The sequence below is a fragment of the Phaethon aethereus genome (assembly GCF_964289735.1).
Source record: "Phaethon aethereus genome assembly, chromosome: 14".
Taxonomy (NCBI): Eukaryota; Metazoa; Chordata; class Aves; order Phaethontiformes; family Phaethontidae; genus Phaethon; species Phaethon aethereus.
In genome coordinates, this window is record NC_138590.1 from 1028476 (window position 1) to 1051755 (window position 23280).

The window sequence follows — 23280 nt, forward strand, 5'->3', positions numbered from 1 at the left end:
TCTAATAGATGAGATCTCCTTTGAAGATCTCCCACAGGGACAGGGTGTCATTAAAAATGCAAGGTCTTTGCCCTACAACTAGTTATTTTTGCAACTCTTCCCGTGCTTATACTCCTGCACAGTTCATGAGCATTAGCTGGTTTCCGCATTCTGGTAACGCACTGGGCATGAGAGCTGCTTCGGAGACATACTCGGCAGAACACTCTCTGTACGCCCTTCTCATACATTGCAGCTCTTTCAGAGATCCAGAGGCAAATCTGCCCTTCAGGGACCTGCCGGCCAGCTTGGGATTTGCTTCCACAACAGCGGGAAAGCTGCCATGTGGTGCGGTTGGCTGCAAAGTGCTGCAGGCCATGCTAGGCAGGCACATAGTGCTTCTGGGCACCAGCGCAAACAGGGAAGGTTTTTGTGCTCTTGCTGTTGCTGAATAGACTCTTTGGATGGAAACATTACTTATATCTCTGTAATGACTTAAAAGCGTGTGACAGAGAGACAGAACGAATCCAGAGGTAAAGAGAAAAGAGGCCAGAGAGAAAGGACCCAGAGGGGCTGGTGCTCAGCTCTGCTCCGGTCTGCCATGCATGCAATCAAGTAGCAGCCAGTGAAGCCCCCAGGAAACCTCAGCAGGGACACAGCACTCCGCATGCAGCCAGGTTAGGCTGGGTAGAGCCATGAATACAGGTGGTCTCAGCTTCCCAGAGGGATTGGTATTGGCAAGACAGAGCTAAAATCCATGGGGACCAGTGGGAGTCTGTGCATTGACCTTGGAGGGTTCTGGATCCAGCCCAAAGTCTGTGGCATTCGGTGGTTAATTAACAGTGAAGTCTGTGACACTCGGTGGTTAATTACAGCCTCCAAAGATGCCAGGTCTTTGTTTTCTTTTTTTCTCTTTTCACTTGAAGACGGTGCTGAAATTAAACACACCTTACACACCTTACCGGGTTGAGATCCATCCCGATTTGTTTTCAAATTGCCTCGGAGTCTTAAATATCTCGCTAGACTCATCCTACAGAACAACCTGCTGTTCTTGGCTGGATCCCTTCCTCCTGCTTCCTTTTTGATCTCCGTAGATCTTTTGTAGAAATAAATATCCTTTAGCTTTTGTCATAGTAGTTTAGCCTCTGCCACACTGAAATTTCAGTCTGCCTGATTTTCACGTGCTGATTTTCTCTGCCTCTTTGCACCATTTCTTTTTTTTTTTTTTACTGCTCTGAAAACATCAGTTGCTAACTCCTCCACAGGGATCAGATGAAGAAACAGGCCTGGGCTAAGTGAGGTTTTTGCCTCCCTGGTTTGCCTATAATGTGTTTTCAATCTAAGTGGTGGGAATGTCACTGACTGTTTGCAGCGTTCACTCAAGTGGAATTAACGCATCTTGTTAGTGATAATATGACTTAATCAGCTTAATTATTGTGAGACATAAGTAGACACCTTTGTGTATTGAATAACTTATGATGTACTGGACCAAAAAGCACGAATGAAGGCTTTGAAAATAAATTAAATATGACCTCTAGTGCAGTCTGCACTTTGACTAATGATTTGTCTCCCATGAAATTCAATGATTTACAAATCTTACAGTTGAATAAAGGATACATTTTTGCATGTTTTAAACAATAGCAGCAATTTTTATTTCAGCATTTGGAATTCAAAGTGTTTCTCCAATGCCAGGAAGCAGGGCAAACAAGTTCATGTTAAACGGATTGAAAAATAAAACATTTGTGCAGTCAACCATCGGAAATACATCCAGAGGATCTGCAGGCATTTGTGATGAGATATTTATTTTAATTCATTGCTAGGAAGATCTGCAACAACAGGTGAAAAACATGCATCAGAAGAAATGAAAAGAGAGTGAAGATTCCCAGAAGGGTCACTAAGGTCTTCACATCAAATCCATTCATTTCAATAATGTCTACAAGAGAAAATATCATTAAATAGCTCCAGAAATGTCTTATCATACATTTTGCCTGCACAGGAAATAAATCATACTTGTATAAAGGAAACAGAAGCAGGCAAAGCAACCATCAATCAAGAAAATCATTATAAGCATTAGTAGGATTTCTGATAGGCCAAGATGCAAGTTGAGAAACTTGCATCTTGGCCTATCAGAAAGTTGCATGAGAAATAGAAAAATTTGGGTTAAATTGCTGTGTGAACCCAGAGAAAAGGTGAGCGATCTGAATTTGTTCTGTTCTATTGCAATGAGTCACTGAATTTCTGTATCCAAACCTTCCCCTAAAAAGCACTGGAGTTTATTGTGGTGCAAATGGTAACACAGATCTCTACACAGGGATTTTTTTCATCCCAAGTTTATCTGGAATTCGGAGGTTAGTTTAGACTCTAGCATCATGGCAAAGCCTGGCTGGTTTGATGAGTCTCCTCTTAAGTCCATGTCCCTATTTCTTGGTGTTTTAACTAAGAGAAGGTTTTTTTCTTAATGCCAAGGGTGAGGGCTCTAGGCTTAATTTTTCTGTCAAAGAGCTGCTGCTCTTTTGCACACAGTTTATCACAGCTCTTGCTCTGCAGTTGTTTAGCCTCTATTGACTAGATCTCCAAAGCTTCCCTGAGTACAGATGAAACATATATACGCAGGTGTCTAAACGTGATGAGTTTGACCTGGGGCTGAATCCCATCTGTGGGAGCCCTCTTGTTCCCAGTCTCCTCCTTGATCTTCCTTGAATATAATCTACCAGAAATCGAAGTAAAGCCCTACATGCCCAGCACCTGTCTGTCAGTGGCATTTTATCAGAGACAAGAGGAACAGATTTGCTATTTGCTTAGGGTCTCCCCTAGAAGACCAAACTTCAGAAACATAATCCTGAAATCAGTTCCTAAAACTAAAGCTTAATATTTCTGTTGCCAGGAAATGCAATGTTATACTCAGTTTGCTCACCTAAACCATCTTTTCTTCCTCCTAGTTGCCCCCTGCAAAATAGTCTGGTAGTTGCCCCAGTATGTAAGGACATCTACAGCTGGGGTTAAATCCTTTTCCCATGTTCCCCAAGAGTCCTTTTGGCTGGTTGTGCTGCATGACATGAGTTATTTGACTCCCTCAATGCCATGGTGCTTACCATGATGGTCATGTTACTTGATATCTGAACAGACTTTAGCATGCTTCTCCTGTCACTGTGGGGTCCACCCTCATTCCCTCTTTTCTGCCTCTCTTTTGGATCAAGTTTTATACCTGCTACAGTTTCCTAGAGAGATTGGATCAAATCTGTCCCTGCTTTGAGCAGAAGGCTGACCCAATCACTTCCAGGCATCCCTTTCAGTCTCTGTCATCATGTGAATCCATGAAGATCCCATGCTGCAAACTGCCAAATCCCTAGTGAAATTGTGTCCCCTTCATGTTACCCACATGACGCACGACACCGCCAGCACCCAGATGGACAAAACCACCCTATCTGCTGTGCTTGTGTCTACTCAGCCGTCAGTGTGGAGTCTTGTGGTGTTTGAAAACCAGGGTGGATCAGTGCAGGGTATCGCGGCTGACCAGCAAGACACTTCCAATCTTGCAAGGGAGGAGTTAGAAGATCATTTCTGCTCCTCCTGTCTTGGAGAGGCCAGCAGGGGCAAGTTACAGATTCTGTTTTAATGTTATATCTTCTTTTAAAAGAAAAAAAATAAGTTAAAAACTTGGATCTGAGCTGCAGGGACAACTCACAACAGAGCTTGGGAGCACAATGGGAACCTTCGTGTCTTCCCCCAAGGCTTTCTGTCTGGTAAAGACACTATCTGTCTGCTGAAGGAATGAGAAAGGAAGACCACTCTGGGAGCCACTTGTGAAAAGCTTGATTCTGTGGGCATGGAGAATTTTTTTCACAAAGGACTGCTATATGCAAACAGGAAATGGAGATGGAGTGGGAAATGCGCCCAACAAAAAAAAATCACAGAAGTTTTTTGCTGCCTGCAGGTGGAAATCAAGTGAAAAAGAGAGGAAAAAAGGAAGAGAGAAAAATGAAATGTTTTCCTCTCTGCATAGACTGCATTGCTGGAGAAGCTTTGAATCTTGCAAGGCTTAACAGTTGTCTGCTCAGAGGTTCCTTCCCCAGGGACTTTGCCTTCGATAGTTTCATCCATTTATCCCTGACTCCTGGCATCTGCATAACATGCTCACAGAGAGAGTTATTAGTTTAATTTTCTTGTGAATTACAACAGAGGCAGAGAGAATTAGAAAAGACTTTTTTTTATTATCATTACTTTTTGTTTTCCAGTTGAGAGATTGTAAATGAGGCTATCCATCCTGTTAGCATCAGTAGGGACCCAAACCCAAGCCTTTCTAGGGTAATTGGTTTCTGATGAGCAATCACTTGTAAAACCAATAGCAAAGGCAAAAAGTGAAATATAAATTCTCCCTTTACATGCCAAGTTTTTCATTAGGATTGTGTGTCTGTTTTCTTTCTGGGATTCAGTGGAAAAGCAAAGAAGTGGTAAAGGCGGCTAAGCCTGACAGGGAGTTTGTATCAGCAAAAAATCAGGAGAACAGCTTTGCCCAATGTCCTTGGGAACAGATAAAGCAGCTGCAGAATCCCTCAAGCTTCCCAGTGAGCCCTTGGGCCAAACTACGGCCTGAGGTAGGAACCAGAGACAGCAGATCTTCTCATAAGAGGGTGTTTTCATGAGTGTGCCGCTGCCCAAAAGAGACCGAAAGGTTTCAGGAAAGCAAAAAAACTTAGAGACCAGAGTTAGGTGTCCATGCTGCAAGTCTAACCAGGGTGGCTGAAGGAAATTTGCAATCCCTGGTATCCTGCAGTTTGCAAAATATAGTGGACGTTGTTATCTGGATTTGTTACAAGGGCTGAGACTCTCAGTCAGGCTTCAGTTCTCTTGTTTTTTTTCCCCTCAGTTCCAAGTGAGGAGGCTGCTAATCTGCACTGGCTTTTGTTTCCCTGATGAACGTCATGGTGCTTAAGGCTTGATTTATATATTTATTTATTTTGGTAGTAAATTAAGTATCAATCTAGATGCAAATTTCAGTGTTTTCTAGGTTGCGCTTACAGGGCTGTCATTCACTGGCTTAACTGGATTGCTTGCTGCTTTATGGGGGTTTTTTTCAGCAAAATCTTTTGGCATGCGTACAGCTGGTCATTGCTTTAAAGATGAGTAGAGAACAGCAGGCTTGACAACGACAGAGAACATATTTAAGCTCATATGCACAGAAAGACCTCCAAAAAAAGAATGATGCAGACGTATCTTTAACAAAACAAGCCAAGAAAAACTATTCAAACAAATCCACTTTTTCAGCTTCCACATGCTGAAAGCTGATCAACTAGCAGATTAAAAGCACTGATTGGACTCAGTCCTGGGCAATCTGCTTTGAGCAGAGGGGAGTGCACTAGATGTTGTCCAGAGATCTCTTCCAAACACAACTATTCTGTGATTCTGTGATCACAGTTTTTTCCTTTCCTTAACCCGAAAGAGGTGGACATGTTGCTGTGGCCACAGCAAGAAAGGAGGCAATTTGGACATTTCCATATGTTGCATTGCATTACATTTGCTTACAACATATAGCCCAATGCCATATTCTGCATAGCTATGAAGCAAAACAGTTTCTGTTTCTCTCACTTGGAGCCAAGCTGTATGTACCCTGTACTAACCATGCCTTGCTACCACTTGCAAACCAGCCAGGCTCTGCTGACTGCCCTGGCTTTTTGGCCACCCACCTCAAACATCAGGCAACTTTGTAATTTTGGTTCTGCTTGAGCAGAAGCAGCGTCTTTCCATGGCAATGCCCAGGATCATCAGGCTTAAATATTGGAAGTTTGGGGAATATAAAACATTGAGAAGAGAAGAAGTTTTAGCTAAGACTGTGGTGTGACCTAGGAGAGGTGAAAGACTTTTCCAAACTGCCCAAGCCCCTGGAATCAGTGAACATAATTCAACCCTTTCTGCCTGCAATGTGGGCAGAGTTTTGTACCAGATATGTACCTTAGAGGAAACCTGTGTGATGAGAGGCTTGTGCCTTCCTGTCAAACTGTACAAGGACAACCCCCAGGGCCTGACCCTGCACCCTTGTCACTACTGGTACCTGTTTAGAAATAGGTACAGGCAGAAGCAGAGTCTGCAGGTGATAAACATTTTTTCCCACTTTGAATAGCTGCCCCATTAGCCCTGGTTCCCCTTCTCTTTCTCTCTTCCCCAAACATTTCCACATGCCCTTCCTCTGGGAAGAGTTAAAGTTCCCCAATGAGTTCTCTTTTGCATATATATTGCTGGCTGATCGTCAGAGCACACTTCCATTTTGTCTTCATTGGGATGTCTGTCCTCTAAGTGATGAAGAGTATGGCTGATCCTTTCAGTCTCAAGGCAATTGTGACAGGAAAAAAAAAGGGGGAAAAATGCAGGAATTGAATCCTTCTGGCATTTGTTTGTTTGTTTGTTTTATTACAAGGTTATACTTTGCAACTTTTCTTATTTTGGATATGCCTCATATTTCCCCTTTTTTGAGTTCAGCAATGAGGAGGTTGGGACTGAAAAATTAGCAAAACATCAACCCATCACATAATTATATATTCCTTTTAAATGTGTATGTTATTTACAAAGATTTACTCATTGTGATGACAATTTGTCAGAGTCACAATGTGATGAGTGATTGAAGAATATTTATCAACCCAGAAAATGCTGTTGCCATGTTTTCTCATTCTCTGCTTAATTCTGTGGCCTGGCCTAGGAAACTCATTGAGGATGTATGTATTTGGGAGGTCTGTGAAAGAAAAAAGGAGATGGCGTTCAGGACCTGCACAGCTGGTGTGCAGCAAAGTGAAAGAAAAAAATTACAGGGGGGGATTTGTCTAACTTAACAGCCTCTGAGAATTTCTGCCATGGGATAATATTTGTAGTTGTTGTTACAGAAAGAAGGAAGAAAGATGGGCAGAACATTGAAAACTGGATAAAATAGTCACTATCTGACCAGGAACCCTGTACCAGCATTGGAATTTCCCTCCATTCCCTTTCTGGTGGACATTTCAGGGAACCTAGGGATAGGAAAAAAAATTGCTATGTAAGCAAGGTGCAAGGTACTCTATGGTTTCCACCTGAAATCGCCAAGAGGTCAGTCTCTGATAGCCCACAACCCCATTTCACATCATGCTCACTGGCCACCTTAACACAACATCCCCAGCTTTCCCTTTCCGAGGCAAGCCTGGCTGGCATCATTTCCTTCAGTTCTTCCCTGTGGCTGTAGAGCAAGGAGGAAGGAATTCTTTTCCCTGCAACTGCATAATTCTCCCACTTTATTTACAGAGGCTGAAACGAAGAAAACTCACCCCTGCACCAGATCTGTTGGGCATGGGGAGCACAGCGAAGGCAAGGAAGTGGAACTATATTGCAAATGTCAGGAGCTATGAAAACTGTAACAGACTTTAATATTCTTCTGCTGTTATTGCTGAGAGTGTCTCTCACCTGCATTCACAGAAAGTGAAGTGCCTTTTACCAAGGCCAGCTGCCACTGTGCAGAAAAGATTGCCATGCTTCCGATTTTTATTTTAAAACTATACTATGGCATGCATCCTAATAATAAATGCACTTTCGCTCCAAACTCTCACTCTAACAATTAACCTTCAGCTTCAAGACTTAAGCTCTCAGCCTTTAGGGTTAACACCTACATCATGCTCCACTAAACTTCCACTCCAAATGTCTTTCTACTTACACCTTAGAAGTGACTTCTACATTCGAAATTATAACCGCAGCCCCTACCTTCCGTGATACCTAATGCTAACTGGTGCTGAGCCAGCCACTTGGATGCTGCTCTGAAGATGTAAAACATTAACCATGCATCTCTCCATAGCTCACTTTCCCGTGGGGTTGTGTTTCAAGGTAAGTGGTTTGCATAAGATCCCCGAGAGACCTGCATTTAGTTTATTCAGTAGTGTAAGCAACCTGCTGCTTTTGTGCTTCTCCCTACAGAGCAAAGAAAAGCCCATTTTATACATTAAAATTGAACGTAGTGTTGCTGAAAGGTCTGTGATGGCTTTTTTTCTGGAGCTGAGAGCATCTTATCTAGCTCCGGGATGGGTCTCACAGGGTGTAAGCAATTTCTCCCTGTACAACCCCCTCCTCTCTTAAGACCCTGTGTCCGGGAGGGAAATGGGGTCACCGGCCCTCAGCTCTGCCTGTCTTGCTGCCCGGATTGCCCAAGGCTGGGGGAGTTTGTGTCGAGGGCAGTATCGGTTTTCTTCACGGGGTTGTTTTAATTTCACATCAATACAGCGATCCCCACGGTTCAGAAAGCAGCTCCGGGATGGGGAACCTCGCTCTCTGCGACCCAATTAGCATAAACCTAGGAAGTACAAGCCATAAGTCCCGACTCCTGCTGTTTTACTAGGAGTCACGACATGTCGCTCCCTGCCAGGCACCGGCGAGGCAGGCTGCTAACGGGCTCCTCGGCTTCCAGCCCCCAAGGCACTGGAGGGCCCCAACAGCTCGTTTGCACTGTGCCCAGCACACAGCAGTGGTTCTCACCGGGATACAGGAGCTGGGAGGGCCAAACCAAGGCTGGCATCAGGCCCCATTCAGTTCCTAGACGCTTATACACAGGATCGGGGTGAGGAGGGGATGCAAATTTCACCCTCCTTGTCACGTCGGTGCTGGTAAGGCACAGAGGAGCAGTGGAAGATAAATGAACAGCTCCTCCAGGCAGGGATTTGAACAATCAGGAAATATAATCTGAGCTGGAAAGTGCCCGAGCATCTGTTGGGTTATTAATAAATTGTATTGCAATCTGTCCGGGATGAACCTCGGGACACAGAGGAACCATCTGCTCCCAATGGTAGCTCCACTAGTGTCTGGGGAATGAACTCAGCAAATGAAAGGCAATGGCAGAAGCCAGCCGGGCTCCCAGGGTGCCTGGCCTCCGCACAGCTTTTCCAGTGTGGAAAAACACGGGGGGGTCCCCCTCCCCCAGGAAGGGATCCCGCACCAATGCGCAGAGAACTGGCATTCAGGCCGGGCGTGGGGCATCATCTCTCCAGCCTCGCAGGCTCGTCCAGCTCTCGGGCAACTCACGTTGCCTTTCGAGATCCTTTCCAGAGATCAAAGGGTCCTGGGCTAGGGGAAGCCCCGCTGCCAGAGGCTGCCTTGTGTCCTCCCCCCATCCCACCGATCTCGCCCGTCTTTCCTCTCGGTCAGTGCTAGGTGCCGCCTATAAATATTATTCTTCACGTTTTATCCTCCACCTCTAACGGTGCCTAATGTGTTTTCTCGCAGCAGCTCGGGAGGATTTCCAGCTCAGCACCTCCCGGAGCTCCGCAGCGCTGCGGGCAGCGCAGCTAAACTTCAGCCCACCGCCGGGTCTCGGTGCCCGCTATCCTCCGGAAAAATGGAGACGTGTGGGATGGTGCGAACTCACAGGTGTCGGGGATGTTAATTGGGGAAGGCTGGGGACGTGGACGGGTTATCACACGAGCTCTCATAGCGGGATGAATAGCCAGAATGGTTATTGCTGGAGGATATCGTCAGGCGGAGTCTGTGTGAGCAGACACGCCTTCCCTTAGAGGAAGAACCCAGGATCGGGCAGCGTGTCCCTAAAACACTGAACATGTGAGGAAAACCCGGGCTCCCAAAAACCCGCATCAGAGGAGCTCCAGCCTAAATGAGTTGAGGATGAAACCTAGAGCGACGGGGCGGTGGGAGAGAGAGAGGCAGAAAGGGACCAAGCGTAGCCGCTGCCCCGGCAGGACGCCGACTCTGCACAGCCCCGCCCCAAGAGCGACTGAGAGCCGGGCAAAACCGTTGCTTCCCCGTTCGAGGGGGATGAGCCAGAGCCCAGACAAGCTCAGGGGGAGCAGCACCCACTGCTGGCTCCCGCAGGGGAACTCGGCCCCGGGGCTGCCGCCGAGGCGGGGGTTGCGGCTGCGGCGGTCGCCCCGTCGCCGTCACCCGCTGGACGCCAGCCCCAGCCTTCAACGCCGCGGCGGGAGCAAAGGCTGCCGGGTACTTCCGGCGGAGGGGAGGAAGCGGGGCCGGGCTCAGCCCGTGACTCGGAGCGGCTCGGGGCTCCGCCGGGGTGGAGAAGGGGCTTCGTGCCCTCCCGAGGGCGGTTTGGGAGTGGCTGATTTTTTTGTTTTGGTTTGATGTTTTTTGTTTTGTTTTGTTTTGTTTTTTATAAATGCGCTTTCTGACAGGGCTCGCTATTCGCTTCCCGCGGATGGCGGCGGGGGAGCGGGGCCGCTCACCGGGCAAGCGGCGCCAGGCTGAAAGAGCCGGGCTCGCAGGCAGGCGGCTGGGCTTGTCGGGGGGGGGCCTGGCGCCGGCAGCAGGGCACCTGCGGGAAGGCGCTTGCGTGACCCCGCGACGGGTCCTGTCACCGGCCGAGTGACCGCTGAGCGCCGGCGGCGCGGGGGCGCGAAGCACCGGGCATCGCCGGCAGCGTCCCAAGAAACGCCGGGGGTAGGATGCTCCAGCTCTGCCCGCGTCCTGAAAGCAAGGGTGGAAAGGGAGAGGTTTGGTGCCCGTTCCCTGCTGCCCGCCCCTGCCCGCGTTACCTTCGGTGACTGCTGAAGGTGACGTGCAGAAGCGAGTAGACACCGCGGCGGCGAGTGCTCCAGCTGCCGAGCGACCAGGTCAACCCCAGGGCGGAGCGCCCCGCTGAAGGACCGCTGAGGCCCTATATGGGCGGTCTCTTTCTCAGTAGTTAGGGCACTCTCGAATGGTGGAAGAGGCTGTTTTAAACGCTTTCAGACTCGGGAAGGCTTTGAAACCAGACCTCGGCTTTTCTGTGCTGTGCTCTAACCGCTAAACTGCGTTAAAGAGGCGTGAAGGAACCACTTCGCAGGAGGACAAATCCGAGAACGTGAGCTGAGGGCTCGCCTGCCCTTCGGGAGGGGACGAGCTCTTCTTTCGGGATCCCTGTCGATGGGGTTAGTGGCCCATCTGGAGCTGCTGTGCAGCACTTTTCCATCTCGGGGCTGATAAAGCTGGAAGTGTCCGGTGTCACGGCAGCGATTCTGCCCGAGATGCTGCTTTTCTCCCTCTTTCCGATGCTCCATTTATTTTGTCAAAGCGTAACTGAAGTCATGCTTTGAGTGCAGAGGGGTTCGAACTAGAACTTTCCAAATATCCCTGGAAAAGTCTGTCTGTCTCTCTGTCTGAAGAACGAGAGGAGACAAACCTTCCGGCTGGCCGGAGCTACTGTAAGTGTTTGCCATTGGGCTTTACTTCATTTTCTAAGAATTCAGCGTTCGCTCCATGAGCTCCAACATATGAACTGAAGTCGGGATGTCGAAACTCGTGGTTATATTTTGCAACATATTTTGAAATAGGCTTTCACTCCTTCCTATCAAATGGAGGAGACTCAGAGCAATACCCAGACACTTGGTGGGCTGTCGGGGTGTAAAGGTGAGTAGCTTTTACTGATTTTTCTGTGCAGATTCTTTCTTGATGCACATAACCGCTCCTTATGTCTTGCTGCTTAGTTGGAGGCACAGGGTATACTCTGAGACTGACCAAAGTTGGAGTAGCTAACTAAGCCTTCCACCAACTCAGATGCTTTTTGCAGGATCATCTCAACTTTTCCTTATGACCTTCATGACTTCTCATTACAGATAAGGTGGTATAAAAGGCAGCTTAGTTGTACATCTGTGATAGCACTGCAATGCTGCAATGCTTAAGGATTTGCCAGTGCTACCAGCTACCCTACTGCTGCTCAGGTAGTAGCTGGATTTCATCAAAATATGAGAATTTCACATGGACTGGATTTAAGCATGCAAGAAACAACTCTTCCAATGTGTAGGTTACCCTGGATTCTTTAAATTTCTTTGCATACAGAAACACCTTTATCCCTAGCTAAGCTCAGATGTCTGGCATTGTGGGACCGTTGATTCCAGCTGCTGCTTGGTGGATATAGAAGCGATGCAGACAAATGTTCAGACCACAGGAGAAGGGACACAATGTCCTCTATCCTTGACATCAGTGCTTGTCATCTCATTAATAGCTGTTTTACTGATCTAAAACATACTACATTCTACAGCAAGCTTAACTTAGATCCTGGCTCTAAGATACTTGAAAATAAAGTGGTGTTCTTTTTACTAAAATCAGCATTATGTTTTCATCCTATCAATATGGCTTGAAATATTCCTCCAGAGAAGATGTACTTATTCCAGGTAAGTGGATTAACTTAGCAAGTGGATACGTGGGGAAAACAAAATCAAACCTATCCTGCTTAAACACCTCTCATCCTAGACTCGCATGGAGCGAGCATGGTGAATTAGTTGATAGATGATCTGTCCCGGCATCTCTTCCTATCCACAAGTCAAGACAGTGATCTCTACCCAAACCTTTATTTCCTTTTGCTACACAAATTAAGACAAACTGCCAGGAAACTCCAGGAAACTCAGAGGTCAGGAACGTGTCTCCAGATTAACTTGGCAAAAATCGTGCCTTGTAGCATCTTAGTCCTCGGTTTTCTGTTATCAAAAGGATCAATTCTGTTGCTTGCACCTGGAAAAAAAAGTTAACAAATGTGGTTCTACTTGATAGGATAGATTTGTCTCTCTCTGTTTACCTTGTGGTCTATGGTAGTGACAGTGTGAGACTGCAGAAAATCCACATGTAGTCCTAAACAATGGAAGATGATTACAAAACCTGTGTGGGAGTTATGAATGCGATAGGAATGTGCTAATGGGCTTAGTAAGTCCGAGTCCCCAGCAGCAGCGTCTGCCAAGGGTCCCTTTTGCCGTGTCCCGTGGGCTGCTCCGCTCGGGAGCAGCGCTGGAGGGAAAGACCACTTTTCACCTTTAAAGGCTGAACTTCCACAAGGATTTGGGATATGAAACGTGGTCTGTCTGAATGCCTTCCTCGGGGAAGAAACGCTGTCACTGGTCGGGGAAAGGAAATCCAGTTACAAAGACGCAGTAAAAAGAAGAGTTCCTCTTTGCGTTTTGGTGGCATAGGCCATACAAAAATGGTAAGGGACGGATCTGGAATGAAGACGTCATTGCTGTCCACGGAAAGCCTCACTACCTTCTGCGGCGGATTTCCGTATGAACCGGCGGGGCTGTGGAAATCAGTCGGGCAAGAGTACAAAAAGGTCGGTAGGTACAATCGGGTTCAATAATCTTTTGAACTGGGGTATGTGTCCGTGAGCTGCCGCGGTAGTGGCAGAAGTTGCTCTCATGCTTAGTCCGAGTGCGGGAAGTGCGGCGGCCACGGGGCCGGTGTGCCGCAGCCCGGCTGCCTGCGGGGGTGTGGGGCAGGTGATGGTGAATGCGGACGAGAGCTGTGCGGGCAGGTGGCAGATTTTGCCCTGAAGCTTCAAATGGTGGTCGAAAATCGTCCAACAGCCGCGCACCCGGCTTTGCCGGGGCCGGGGAGCCGAGAACATTTATTCCGGTATTCTGTGTAATGGACGAGCCTCCGGCAGAAAGCGAGCACGAATGGAGAGCACAGATAGAGGAAAAACTCAGCCCTGTCTCATTTAAAGGAAGAATATCGCCCATGACACGGCTCTCTCCTGCTTCCTGCCAAGGGACTGGAGTCACCACGCGTGTTGACCGTGTCTCTGCTCACCTCTGCCCTCCCTCTTCCCGCTCAGCTCCGAGTAGAGGGAAATGTGGAGTAACCTGTGCTTCTCAGAGTCCGTTGTCCTTCTGTGTCCCCTTTCCACTCAGCGTTTCATAGCAGGGTGGTCACTTGTGCTGTCAGAAGAGCTGATGGGTAACAAGGAGTTTCTCCTATGAAGCAGCTACCGCCAAACCGTTTGACCCTCCTGTTCCTTCAGAAGGATGCTGTGGGGGGAAGCCAGCGACCGCGAGAAGGGGATCTATTTCCCGATTTTCCCTTTTCCTTCTATCCTCAATCCTTACAAGTCTTGTCCACAGCACTAATATGTGAACACCCGCAGCTCGGCGGCTTGGTTACAAAACAGTTCTAGCTATATTTCGTTGCAATGTATAGAAATGCACGTGGAAACACTTCAGTTAAACCTCAGGATTTCTAATAGAGGAACACAAATCAGGGTCATCTTGGGACCTGTCCCTTTAATTGAAAAATATGTTCAATATAATTTATAGTAAGACCATTTCACTAGGAAAACTAGTGTGAAAGATGAGTTTTCAACCACTTGAAGTGATGTCAGGGGATACAAATCAAGATGAGTACAGGTGATAATAAACACCAATCCGACAGAAAATAAAGGGTCTCCGAGAAGAATGGGACTTTGCTGCCTGTTTTAAGTGAATAACAAAATTCAGGCCTCAAAATTAGTTGCAATTAGTGAAAAGCACCGTGTTTCAGGCAAACTGGCAGAAGGCTGCTTTACGAAGAAGCTGGGGAGAATGATATGAACCTCTCCTAAACCAATACAGTTAAAACGCTGCGGATGAATATTCGGCAACAAAGTGAGAAAGAACTGAAGTGCATGGAATGGAAAATCACAAAGATCAAGCAAAACAGCACGAAACCGTAAGAGGCAATTCGTGCAGAGTGCCACATGATGCCGCTCCGACCTAATAAACGTACGATAAAAACGGGGGAAGGGTGGGGAAACACCTTCCGGTGCATCTAAAAAAGAACGCAGAATACAGAAAGAGCAGAAGAGAAGAAGATGCGCAGCCCCTGAGAAAGGATTACAGTACAGTGCACAGCTAAAACCGTTTCGATACAAAGATCCGTAACGACACGGTGAGGAGAATAAGGAATCAGTGACTATGATGGGCGTTTGCGGACCGACGCGACGGTGCTGGGGGCCCGTGTTGCGGGTGCTGGTGCTGCAGGCGTCCTGGGCGCTGTGCGGCGGGCAGGTGCGCTACTCGGTGCCGGAGGAAGCCGAGGCCGGGACGGTGGTGGGGCGCCTGGCGCAGGACCTGGGCCTGGAGGCGGGCTCGTCGGAGGCGCGGCGGCTGCGGCTGGTGGCGCAGGGCCGGCGGGCGAGCGTGGCGGTGAGCGGGGCGAGCGGGGCGCTGGTGGTGAGCTCGCGGCTGGACCGGGAGGAGCTGTGCGGGAAGAGCGCGGCGTGCGCCCTGCGCCTGGAGGTGCTGGTGGAGCGGCCGCTGCGCGTCTTCCACGTGGAGCTGGAGGTCACCGACATCAACGACAACGCCCCGCGCTTCCCCGCCGCCCGCAAAAACCTCAGTTTATCGGAGAACTCCCCTGCAGGGTCTCGGTTCCCACTGGAGGGCGCGTGGGATGCAGATGTGGGAGCCAACGCGCAGCTCTCCTACACACTCAGCCCCAGCGAGCACTTCTCTCTGGATTTGCAGAAAACCCAGGAGGACGGTGAGTCCCTATTTCTGGTGGTCAGGAAACCGCTGGACCGGGAGACGGTGCCCGAGCACCGGTTGGTGGTGACAGCGAGTGATGGGGGCCGGCCGTCGCTGACGGGCACGATGGAGCTGGTGATCTCGGTGCTGGACGCGAACGACAACACGCCCCAGTTCGACCAGTCGATGTATAAAGTGCAGCTGCCGGAGAACACAGAACGCGGCACTTTGGTGACCAGAGTAAACGCCACGGATTTGGATGAGGGGACAAACAGGAATATCTCGTATTCCCTCCAGCAGTTGTTCCCTCAGGATGGAAGAGTCGTTTTCGAGATCGACAGAAATAGCGGCGAGATTCGTCTTAGGGGTGACTTAGACTTTGAGGATGTTGGTCTCTATCGCCTGCAAGTGGATGCAGCGGATGAGGGAAACCCACCGCTGTCGGGTCACTGCAGGGTGGTGGTGGAGGTGCTGGACGTGAACGACAACGCGCCGGAGGTGCGGGTGACGTCGCTGTCGGTGCCGGTGCCGGAGGACTCGGCGGTGGGGACGGTGGTGGCGCTGCTGAGCGTGTCGGACCGGGACTCGGGGGCGAACGGGCGGGTGCGGTGCGCGGTGTGGCCGGCGGCGCCGTTCGGGCTGGTGGCGACGTTCGCGGGCTCGTACTCGCTGGTGCTGCGGGAGGCGCTGGACCGGGAGCGGGTGCCGGAGTACGAGGTGGAGGTGCGTGCGGAGGACGGCGGGGCGCCGCCGCTGCGCGCCAGCCGCGGGGTGCGGGTGCCGGTGTCGGACGTGAACGACAACGCGCCGGCGTTCGCGCAGGCCGTGTACACGGTGCTGGCGCGCGAGAACAACGCGGCGGGCGCGGAGCTGGCGCGGCTGTGGGCGCGGGACCCGGACGAGGCGAGCAACGGGCGCGTGAGCTACTCGGTGGCGGAGGGCGGCGTCGGGGGCGCGTCGTCGTCGTCGGCGGGCGGGGGGTGGCGCGCGGCGTCGAGCTACGTGTCGGTGGACGCGGAGAGCGGGCGTCTGTGGGCGCTGCAGCCCTTGGACTACGAGGAGCTGCAGGTGCTGCAGTTCGAGGTGCGGGCGGTGGACGCGGGGGAGCCGCCGCTGTGCGGCAACGCCACGGTGCAGCTGTTCGTGGTGGACGAGAACGACAACGCGCCGGCGCTGCTGCCGCTCGCCGGCGGCGGGCCGGGGCCCGGGGCGGGGGTCTCGTCGGCGTCGGGAGCGGTGTCGGCGTCGGGCTCGGGGGCGTTGTGGGCGTGGGCGTCGTGGGGGGCGCCGGCGGGGCAGGTGGTGGCGAAGATCCGCGCGGTGGACGCGGACTCGGGCTACAACGCGTGGCTGCGCTACGAGCTGTGGGAGCCGCGGGGGAAGGGCCCGTTCCGCGTGGGGCTGTACAGCGGCGAGGTGAGCACGGCGCGGGCGCTGGAGGAGGCGGACGGCGCGCGGCACAGGCTGGTGATCGTGGTGCGGGACCACGGGGAGCCGGCGCGCTCGGCCACGGCGACGCTGAGCGTGTCGCTGGTGGAGGGCGCCGAGGCGGCGCTGGCGGCCGCGGGCTCGTCGCCGTCGTCGTCGGGGGCGGGGCTGCGTCCGGCGGCGGACGCGGAGGGCGGCGCGGCGTCGGCGACGACGAACGTGTGGCTGGTGGTGGCCATCTGCGCGGTGTCGAGCCTGTTCCTGCTGGCGGTGGTGCTGTACGGGGCGTCGCGGTGGGCGCCGCGTGCGGGCGTGCTGTCGGGGCCCGGGCCGGCGGCGCTGGTGTGCGCCAGCGAAGTGGGGAGCTGGTCGTACTCGCAGCGCCAGAGCCGGAGCCTGTGCGTGTCGGAGGGCGCGGGCAAGAGCGACCTGATGGTTTTCAGCCCCAACTTCCCGCCGCCGCCCGGCCCCGCGGCGAAGGAGACGCAGCCGGAGCCGCCTGCTCTCCTGGACACGGTCAGTGGCCCTCTCTTTCTAGCCCCTTCTAGCCCCAGAGACGTGATACACGGTGACGTTTGGGACGTCAGGGTTTTCTGTACCCGTGCTGTAATTTCTCCATTTTTACTTGCCCACCAAGTTCTTTTTCCAAGTATGATGTAACCACAGTTGGTAGTATAATAAAGTGTTCAGGCAGAAGAGAGTCACCCAACTAGGTAGGTGTTAGAAACAGGTTCTTTTTTTTTTAAGTTTCCTCTTTCCACCATCCACCAAGTTTTGGTCTCTAGTTCGTGCCCATATTTCTAATATTTGAATCAGCAGCCATATGCTTACAGAAGCCCTGGACATCCTCTTTTTGGAAAAGCAAACAAACAAGCAAAACAAAACAAAACTACCCACCAAATTAAATGGGAAACAACATTTTCCTACACAGTCGATATCATTTGTTACAGTGGGGTGCTCAACAATGGTTGTGTTCTTCTTTCTATGCATGCACATACCATCTGTATGTTTTTTCTGGTGCTGTCGTTGCTGGGAAGGGTCTACAAAAGCCGAAGTCAAGCCAGAGTTGGGAAAGGAAACTGTGTCATGTCCAAGAGGTGAATGTGTCAGTGTCACTGAGTAGGGCTTGGGCATCTCCTGATGTGAATGGTGACCTTGAGCAGTGGGAAGATTTTTCTGTGGGAAGTGGAAATCCTTGGGGAGACCGTGGGCCATGTCATAAGAAGAGAGTAATGGGAGATGATGTGCCTGTTTTGAGAACAGGTCGCAGAGTAGGAGTTGCAGAAGGACATGACTTCCCGTGGAGGGATCTATCACAGGGAGGATGACCTTGAGCGGGGGGAGAATCATGCCTGAGGAAATGGAGGTGCAGGGCAGAATGTTGACTGTATCCTTGGGGCAGATCTGGAGAATGTCTGCTTAGCTGGAGATCCCGTTTCCCACGGCATGGGAAAGAGGATGCCAGCAGAGAACCTCAAGAAGGGGTTGGGCATACTGTGCTGCTTGCCAGGAATCGTGTCTGGCCCTCCAGAAGTGCTGCATATCCTTGTGCCATGTTGTTCTCTTCTTGTGTGTCCATGCAGTGGAATGGGATTCTTTTGAGGTTCTGAATATCTCTCACCAGACCCAGGTCATTGTGCTGCTTCCTGACTGATATAGGCCAACGTTTTCACTTCTTTTTTGGGGAAAGTTGTTGTGGGAGGGTAGCGCTTCAACCTGCTGTCCTTGTGCAGTGGTGGGCATCCACAGCAGCTTCCACAGCGGTTGATGTTGCCATGACGGTTGCTTGCTCTTCCTTGGGCAGGATTTGTAAGGGGAGGTAAGGAGGAAGGTATAACCTTTGGGTGCTTGATTTGCCCTACTTGTGCACTTGCACAGGTGGCACTGCTAGAGATTGTGTGTCCTCTTGTCAACATGAACCATTCTTATATATGCATAAAACCAAACCCTGCACAGCAGCCCAGCCCTGGTGTTCCATCGTAGAAACGCTGCGAAAATCCTTGGGAAAGGCCATGGGCCATGTCATAAGAAGAGGATAGTGGGAGATGATGTGATTGTGTGGAGAAGATATGTCCCTGAGTGGGGAATGGAGGATGCCTAGAGGAAAGCATGAGGCAGGGAGGCCACGGAGTGTTCTGCTGCAGGATCCTTTCCCAGGTTCCAAGGATCTGGAGTTGGAAGCCTTATCGATTTTGAGCTTGTGTGTGGTACTAAAAAGCCATTAAATATTAGAGGAAAAGCACTCCAGGCTTTTGTATGTTCTTTTCCAAGGTTGTTGCAATGATACTTAATAGCATAAAGTGTTCAGAGAGAGGAGTGTGACCCAAGGTAAGTGTTACCACCTGGAATTTTCTTCTTCATTTTCTGCTCCCCATTTCTCATAGGTTGTGCACTGCATTGCTGCCAGTGAAGTGTCATGAATGACACTGGCCTATTTTGATGTTCTATTGATATTTGTATGAACAGCCACAGCGGTTCAAATGCCCTGGAAACCTTATTCCTGAAAAGAAAAAATGAAGAATGAAACAAAAAAAACCCCAAAACCAAAGAACTGCCCGTCCCCAGCGAAACCCTAATCCAATTCTCCTACAGAGTCGATATCATCAGTTATGGTGGTGTGCTTGTCAACATTTGGGTTTTTCTCTCAGAGCATGAAGTCAATGCCACCGCTGTTCAGAGCTGTCCTGACATCACCTTTAGAAAGAGCATTGCTCCCAGGTCTGCCAGATTTCCATCTGAAATAGCTGAAGCATTGCTAAACAAGGCAGGTCACCAGCAGAGAGTCTACCGGCACCGTATATATGATACCTCTGTGTGTTTTTTATGCTGCTTTCATAGATGGGAAGGGTAAGCAAACTTCGGATAGAGCCCTGAGATGGGAAGGAAACTGGCATGTTACAGATGTGAATGTGACAGTGGCACTGAGTAGGGCCTAGCCATTTCCTGATGTGAAAAGTCTTCTCTGAGGCAACATGAAAACCTTTGAAAGATTGTGGGCCATGTTGTAGGACAAGAATGGGAGGTGCTACACTTTTCTGGAGAATACATTTTGCAGAGTGGAAAATGGAGTATGCCTATAGGAAAGCATGAGGCAGGATGAGCAGAGAGTGTTCCTGCCCAGGATTCTATCCCGGGCTCCAAGGTATCTGGAGCTGGAGACCTTCCTGATGTTGAGATGGTGTGTGGTATTGAAATGCCCACAGTGAATCCTATCTCCCACCAGAGACGATCCCTTGTGCTGTTGCTGCCTTCTCCCCTGGAAGAGACGTGATGCAAGGTGACAATTGGGACTTGAGGGTTTCCTCTCCCCGTGTTGTACTTTCTCCATTTTGGTTGTGACACCAGACACATTCTGAAAGTTGGAAAGGCAATACGGACTTATCTTATGTTCTTTTTTCAAGGATGTTTTCACTGTAATTTGTAGTACAAAGTGTTCATGGAGAGGAGTGTGACCCAAGGCAGGTGTTAGAAACGGGAATTGTCTTTTCCTGCTCCCCCTTTCACCCATGTTGTGGCCTGCATTCCTGGCCAGTGAAGTGTCATGACATATACTGGCCTGTTTTGATGTTCTTTCAATATTTGCATCAGCAGTGACAACCTTAAGGAATTCGTGCAAACCTCCTTTTCAACCAAAAAATCCCAACCCATCCCCAAATTGTCCTACACATTAGATATCATCCATTATACTGCCGTGCTCGCCAGTATTTGGTTGCTTTCTCACAGCATGAAATCAATGCCCATTGCCATTAAAGGTGTCCCAACATCATGGATTTATGAAAGGCAGGTCCTGCTTCCTGGCAGGAGCAGAAGCTGATGTCCTTCTATGAGAAGGTGACCCGCTTAGTGGATGAGGGAAAGGCTGTGGGTGTTGTTTACCTGGACTTTAGTAAAGCCTTTGACACTGTCTGCTCATGGCTTGGACGGCTGTACTGCTTGCCAAGTAAAAAACCTGGCTGGTGGCCGGGCGTGCAGAGTTGTGGTGAATGGAGTTCAATGCAGTTGGTGGCTGCACACAAGTGGTGTTCTCCAGGGCTCAGCACTGCGGCCAGTTGTGTTTAATATCTTTATCAATGATCCGGACATGAGGACTGAGTGCCCCCCTGCTAAGTTTGCTGACGACACCAAGTTGTGCGGGACTTTTGATCTCCTCAAGGCTAGGAAGGCTCTACAAGAGGGATCTGGACAGGCTGGATGGATGGGCTGAGGCCAGTTGTGGGAGCTTCAACAAGGCTAAGTGCTGGGTCCTGCACTTGTCTCATAACCCAGGCTTTGGGAAGAGTGCCTGGAAAGCTGCCCAGAGGAAAAGGACCTTGGCGTGTTGGTCGACAGCTGACTCAAAAAGAGCCGGCAGTGTGCCCAGGTGGCCAAGAAGGCCAACAGCATCCTGCCTTTTATCAGAGGTAATGTGGCCAGCAGGACTAGGGAGGTGATTGACCCCCTCTACTTGACACTGGCGAGGCTGTACTTCAAATACAGTGTTCAGTTTTGGGTCCCTCACTACAAGAAAGACATTGTGGTGCAGGAGCATGTGCAGAGAAGGGTAACAAAGGCAGTGAAGTGTCTATAGAGCAAGTTTTATGTGGAGCAGCTGAGGGAACTGGGGTCGTTTGGTGTGTAGAAGAGGAGTCTGAGGAGAGACCTGTAGAACTACGTGAAAGGAGGTTGTAGCAAGGTGTGTGTGGGTCTTTTTTCCCCTGTAGGAAGTGATAGGATGAGAGGAACCAGCCTCAAGTTGTGCCAGGGGAGGTTTAGATTAGATATTAGGCAAAATTTCTTCACTGAAAAGGTTCCTGTTCTCTTCAAGAGGCTGTCTAGGGAAATGGTTGAGTCACCATCCCTAGGGGTATTTAAAAAAGATGTCAACGTGGCACTTAGGGACACGATTTAGTCATGGACATGGCAGTCTTAGGTTAATGGTTCGACTTAATGTTCTCAAGGGTCATTTCCAACAGAAATGACTCTATGATCCCCGTTGGGAATAGTATTTTGCTCCCAGGTGTGTGTGATTTCCATCTGAGATTGCTGAAGCATTGCAAAACATGAAGGATAAGCTGCAGAGGGTCTGCTGGACAGCTTTTATGCGATACCATCTGCATGTTTTTCTACGGTGCTTTTCATTGATGGAAGGGTCTGTGAAAGCTGGACTGAAAGGAAATGGTGGCATGTTCATGGTGGTGAATGTGGCAGTGGCACTGAGCAGGGCTGGGGCATCTCCTCATGTGAAGGGTGTTGTTGAGCAGTGGGAGGACTTGTCTGTGGGAAGCGGAAATCCTTGGGAAGAGCATGGGCCATGTTTTAAGAAGACAAGACTGGGAGATGATCTCCTTGTCTTGAGAATGCATGTTGCATAGTGGGGAATGGAGGATGTGTAGAGGAAAGCATGCGTCGGGATGTCCACAGAGTGTTGGTAAGAGGAGATGAGATGCAGACTGCTGAATATTGTCTGGGGAACATTTTCCCACTTGTGTTGGGAGAGGTGTTGCGGGAGGGTAGTTCTTCAACCTGCAGTCCTTGTGTAGTGGTGGGCATCCATAGTAGCTTCCACAGCTGATGATGTTGCCATGGTGGTTCCTTTCTCCTCCTCAGGCAAGATTTTACAGTGGTGTGATGAGGTGGGTGTAATCTTTGTGCGCTCCACTTCCCCAATTGCTGCACTTGCACAGCTGGCCTTGGTAGAGATTCTGCTTGTTTCTGCTTGTCACACTTTCCTCATTCAGTTACGTGCACGTACATACCAAATCCTGCAGAGCAGCCCAACTCTCTTTTCCCCACCCAGTCAATATCGTGAGTGTGCTTACACTTCAGCATTTAGTGTGGTTCTCTCGAAGAAGAAAATCTGTGCGGAGTGGGATCTGAATTGGCACAACTCTAACCACTCAATGCTTAAGAACATGCACACTCTGTGGTGTTTTAATCTGGCTGAAAAGGCACAAAGCATTCAGGGTGAAGTACACACATCTGGGCAGAGCCTGAGAGGTACTGTGTGGCTTTGCATCTGTCCATATGTTCCTTGTGCCGACTGTGATGGAAGGTGAGGATGTGCAAAGGCCTGGATCACATGCAGAGCAGCATCTTAGAGCTGGGCCGTGTTTCTGGGGTCAGGCAAAGTCCGAGCACTTTGGCCGTGATCCTGCAAGTGGTACTGAGTAGGGCCTGGGCGTGTGTCATGGGGAGAGTGACTCTGAGCAAGAGAAGAGTCTTGACTGAGGGCAATGGAGATGCTGGGTAGAACACGGTTTGTGTCAATGGGGTGGGACTGGAGAATGTCTGCTTAGCTGTGGAGATGCCATTTCCCATGGCGTGAGAGAGAGCATGCCAGTAGAAAACCTTGAGAAGAGCCCCAGCGCACAGGGCTGCTTGCCTAGGATCCTCTCAGGACCTGCAGAAGTTCTGCATATCCTTGCGCCCTGTTGTTGTCCACAGTATTACTGTTTGTGAAGATAACTGCCATAGGAGCCTTGAATCGCTTGTTTTTGATGTGGACTTCTTGTTGTTCAAACAGAAGGTTTTTGAAAGTTTGATCATGCTGCCAGCCTTCTCTGAATGTGCCTTGCTTTCGTCTGTGCTCTTAGTCTTGCCAGGGAGGGGAAGGAGTGCTCTCTGTATTCAGAGTGTTGGCAAAGCTTGTGTTTCGATACAGCGGAATAGGATCCTTTGGTTT

General features: G+C 50.1%; 1 protein-coding gene across 1 annotated transcript; it reads left to right on the top strand.

Annotated features, from left to right (window-relative positions):
• Positions 1 to 14623: 14623 nt before the first annotated feature.
• Positions 14624 to 18273, top strand: LOC309410037 (protocadherin alpha-3-like; the record flags this gene model as incomplete). The annotated part of the gene is made up of 2 exons (XM_082006354.1): positions 14624 to 17187; positions 18203 to 18273. The coding sequence occupies exons 1-2, from the start codon at positions 14640 to 14642 to the stop codon at positions 18271 to 18273; spliced, it is 2619 nt and encodes an 872-aa protein (XP_081862480.1). The 5' UTR covers positions 14624 to 14639.
• Positions 18274 to 23280: the final 5007 nt, after the last annotated feature.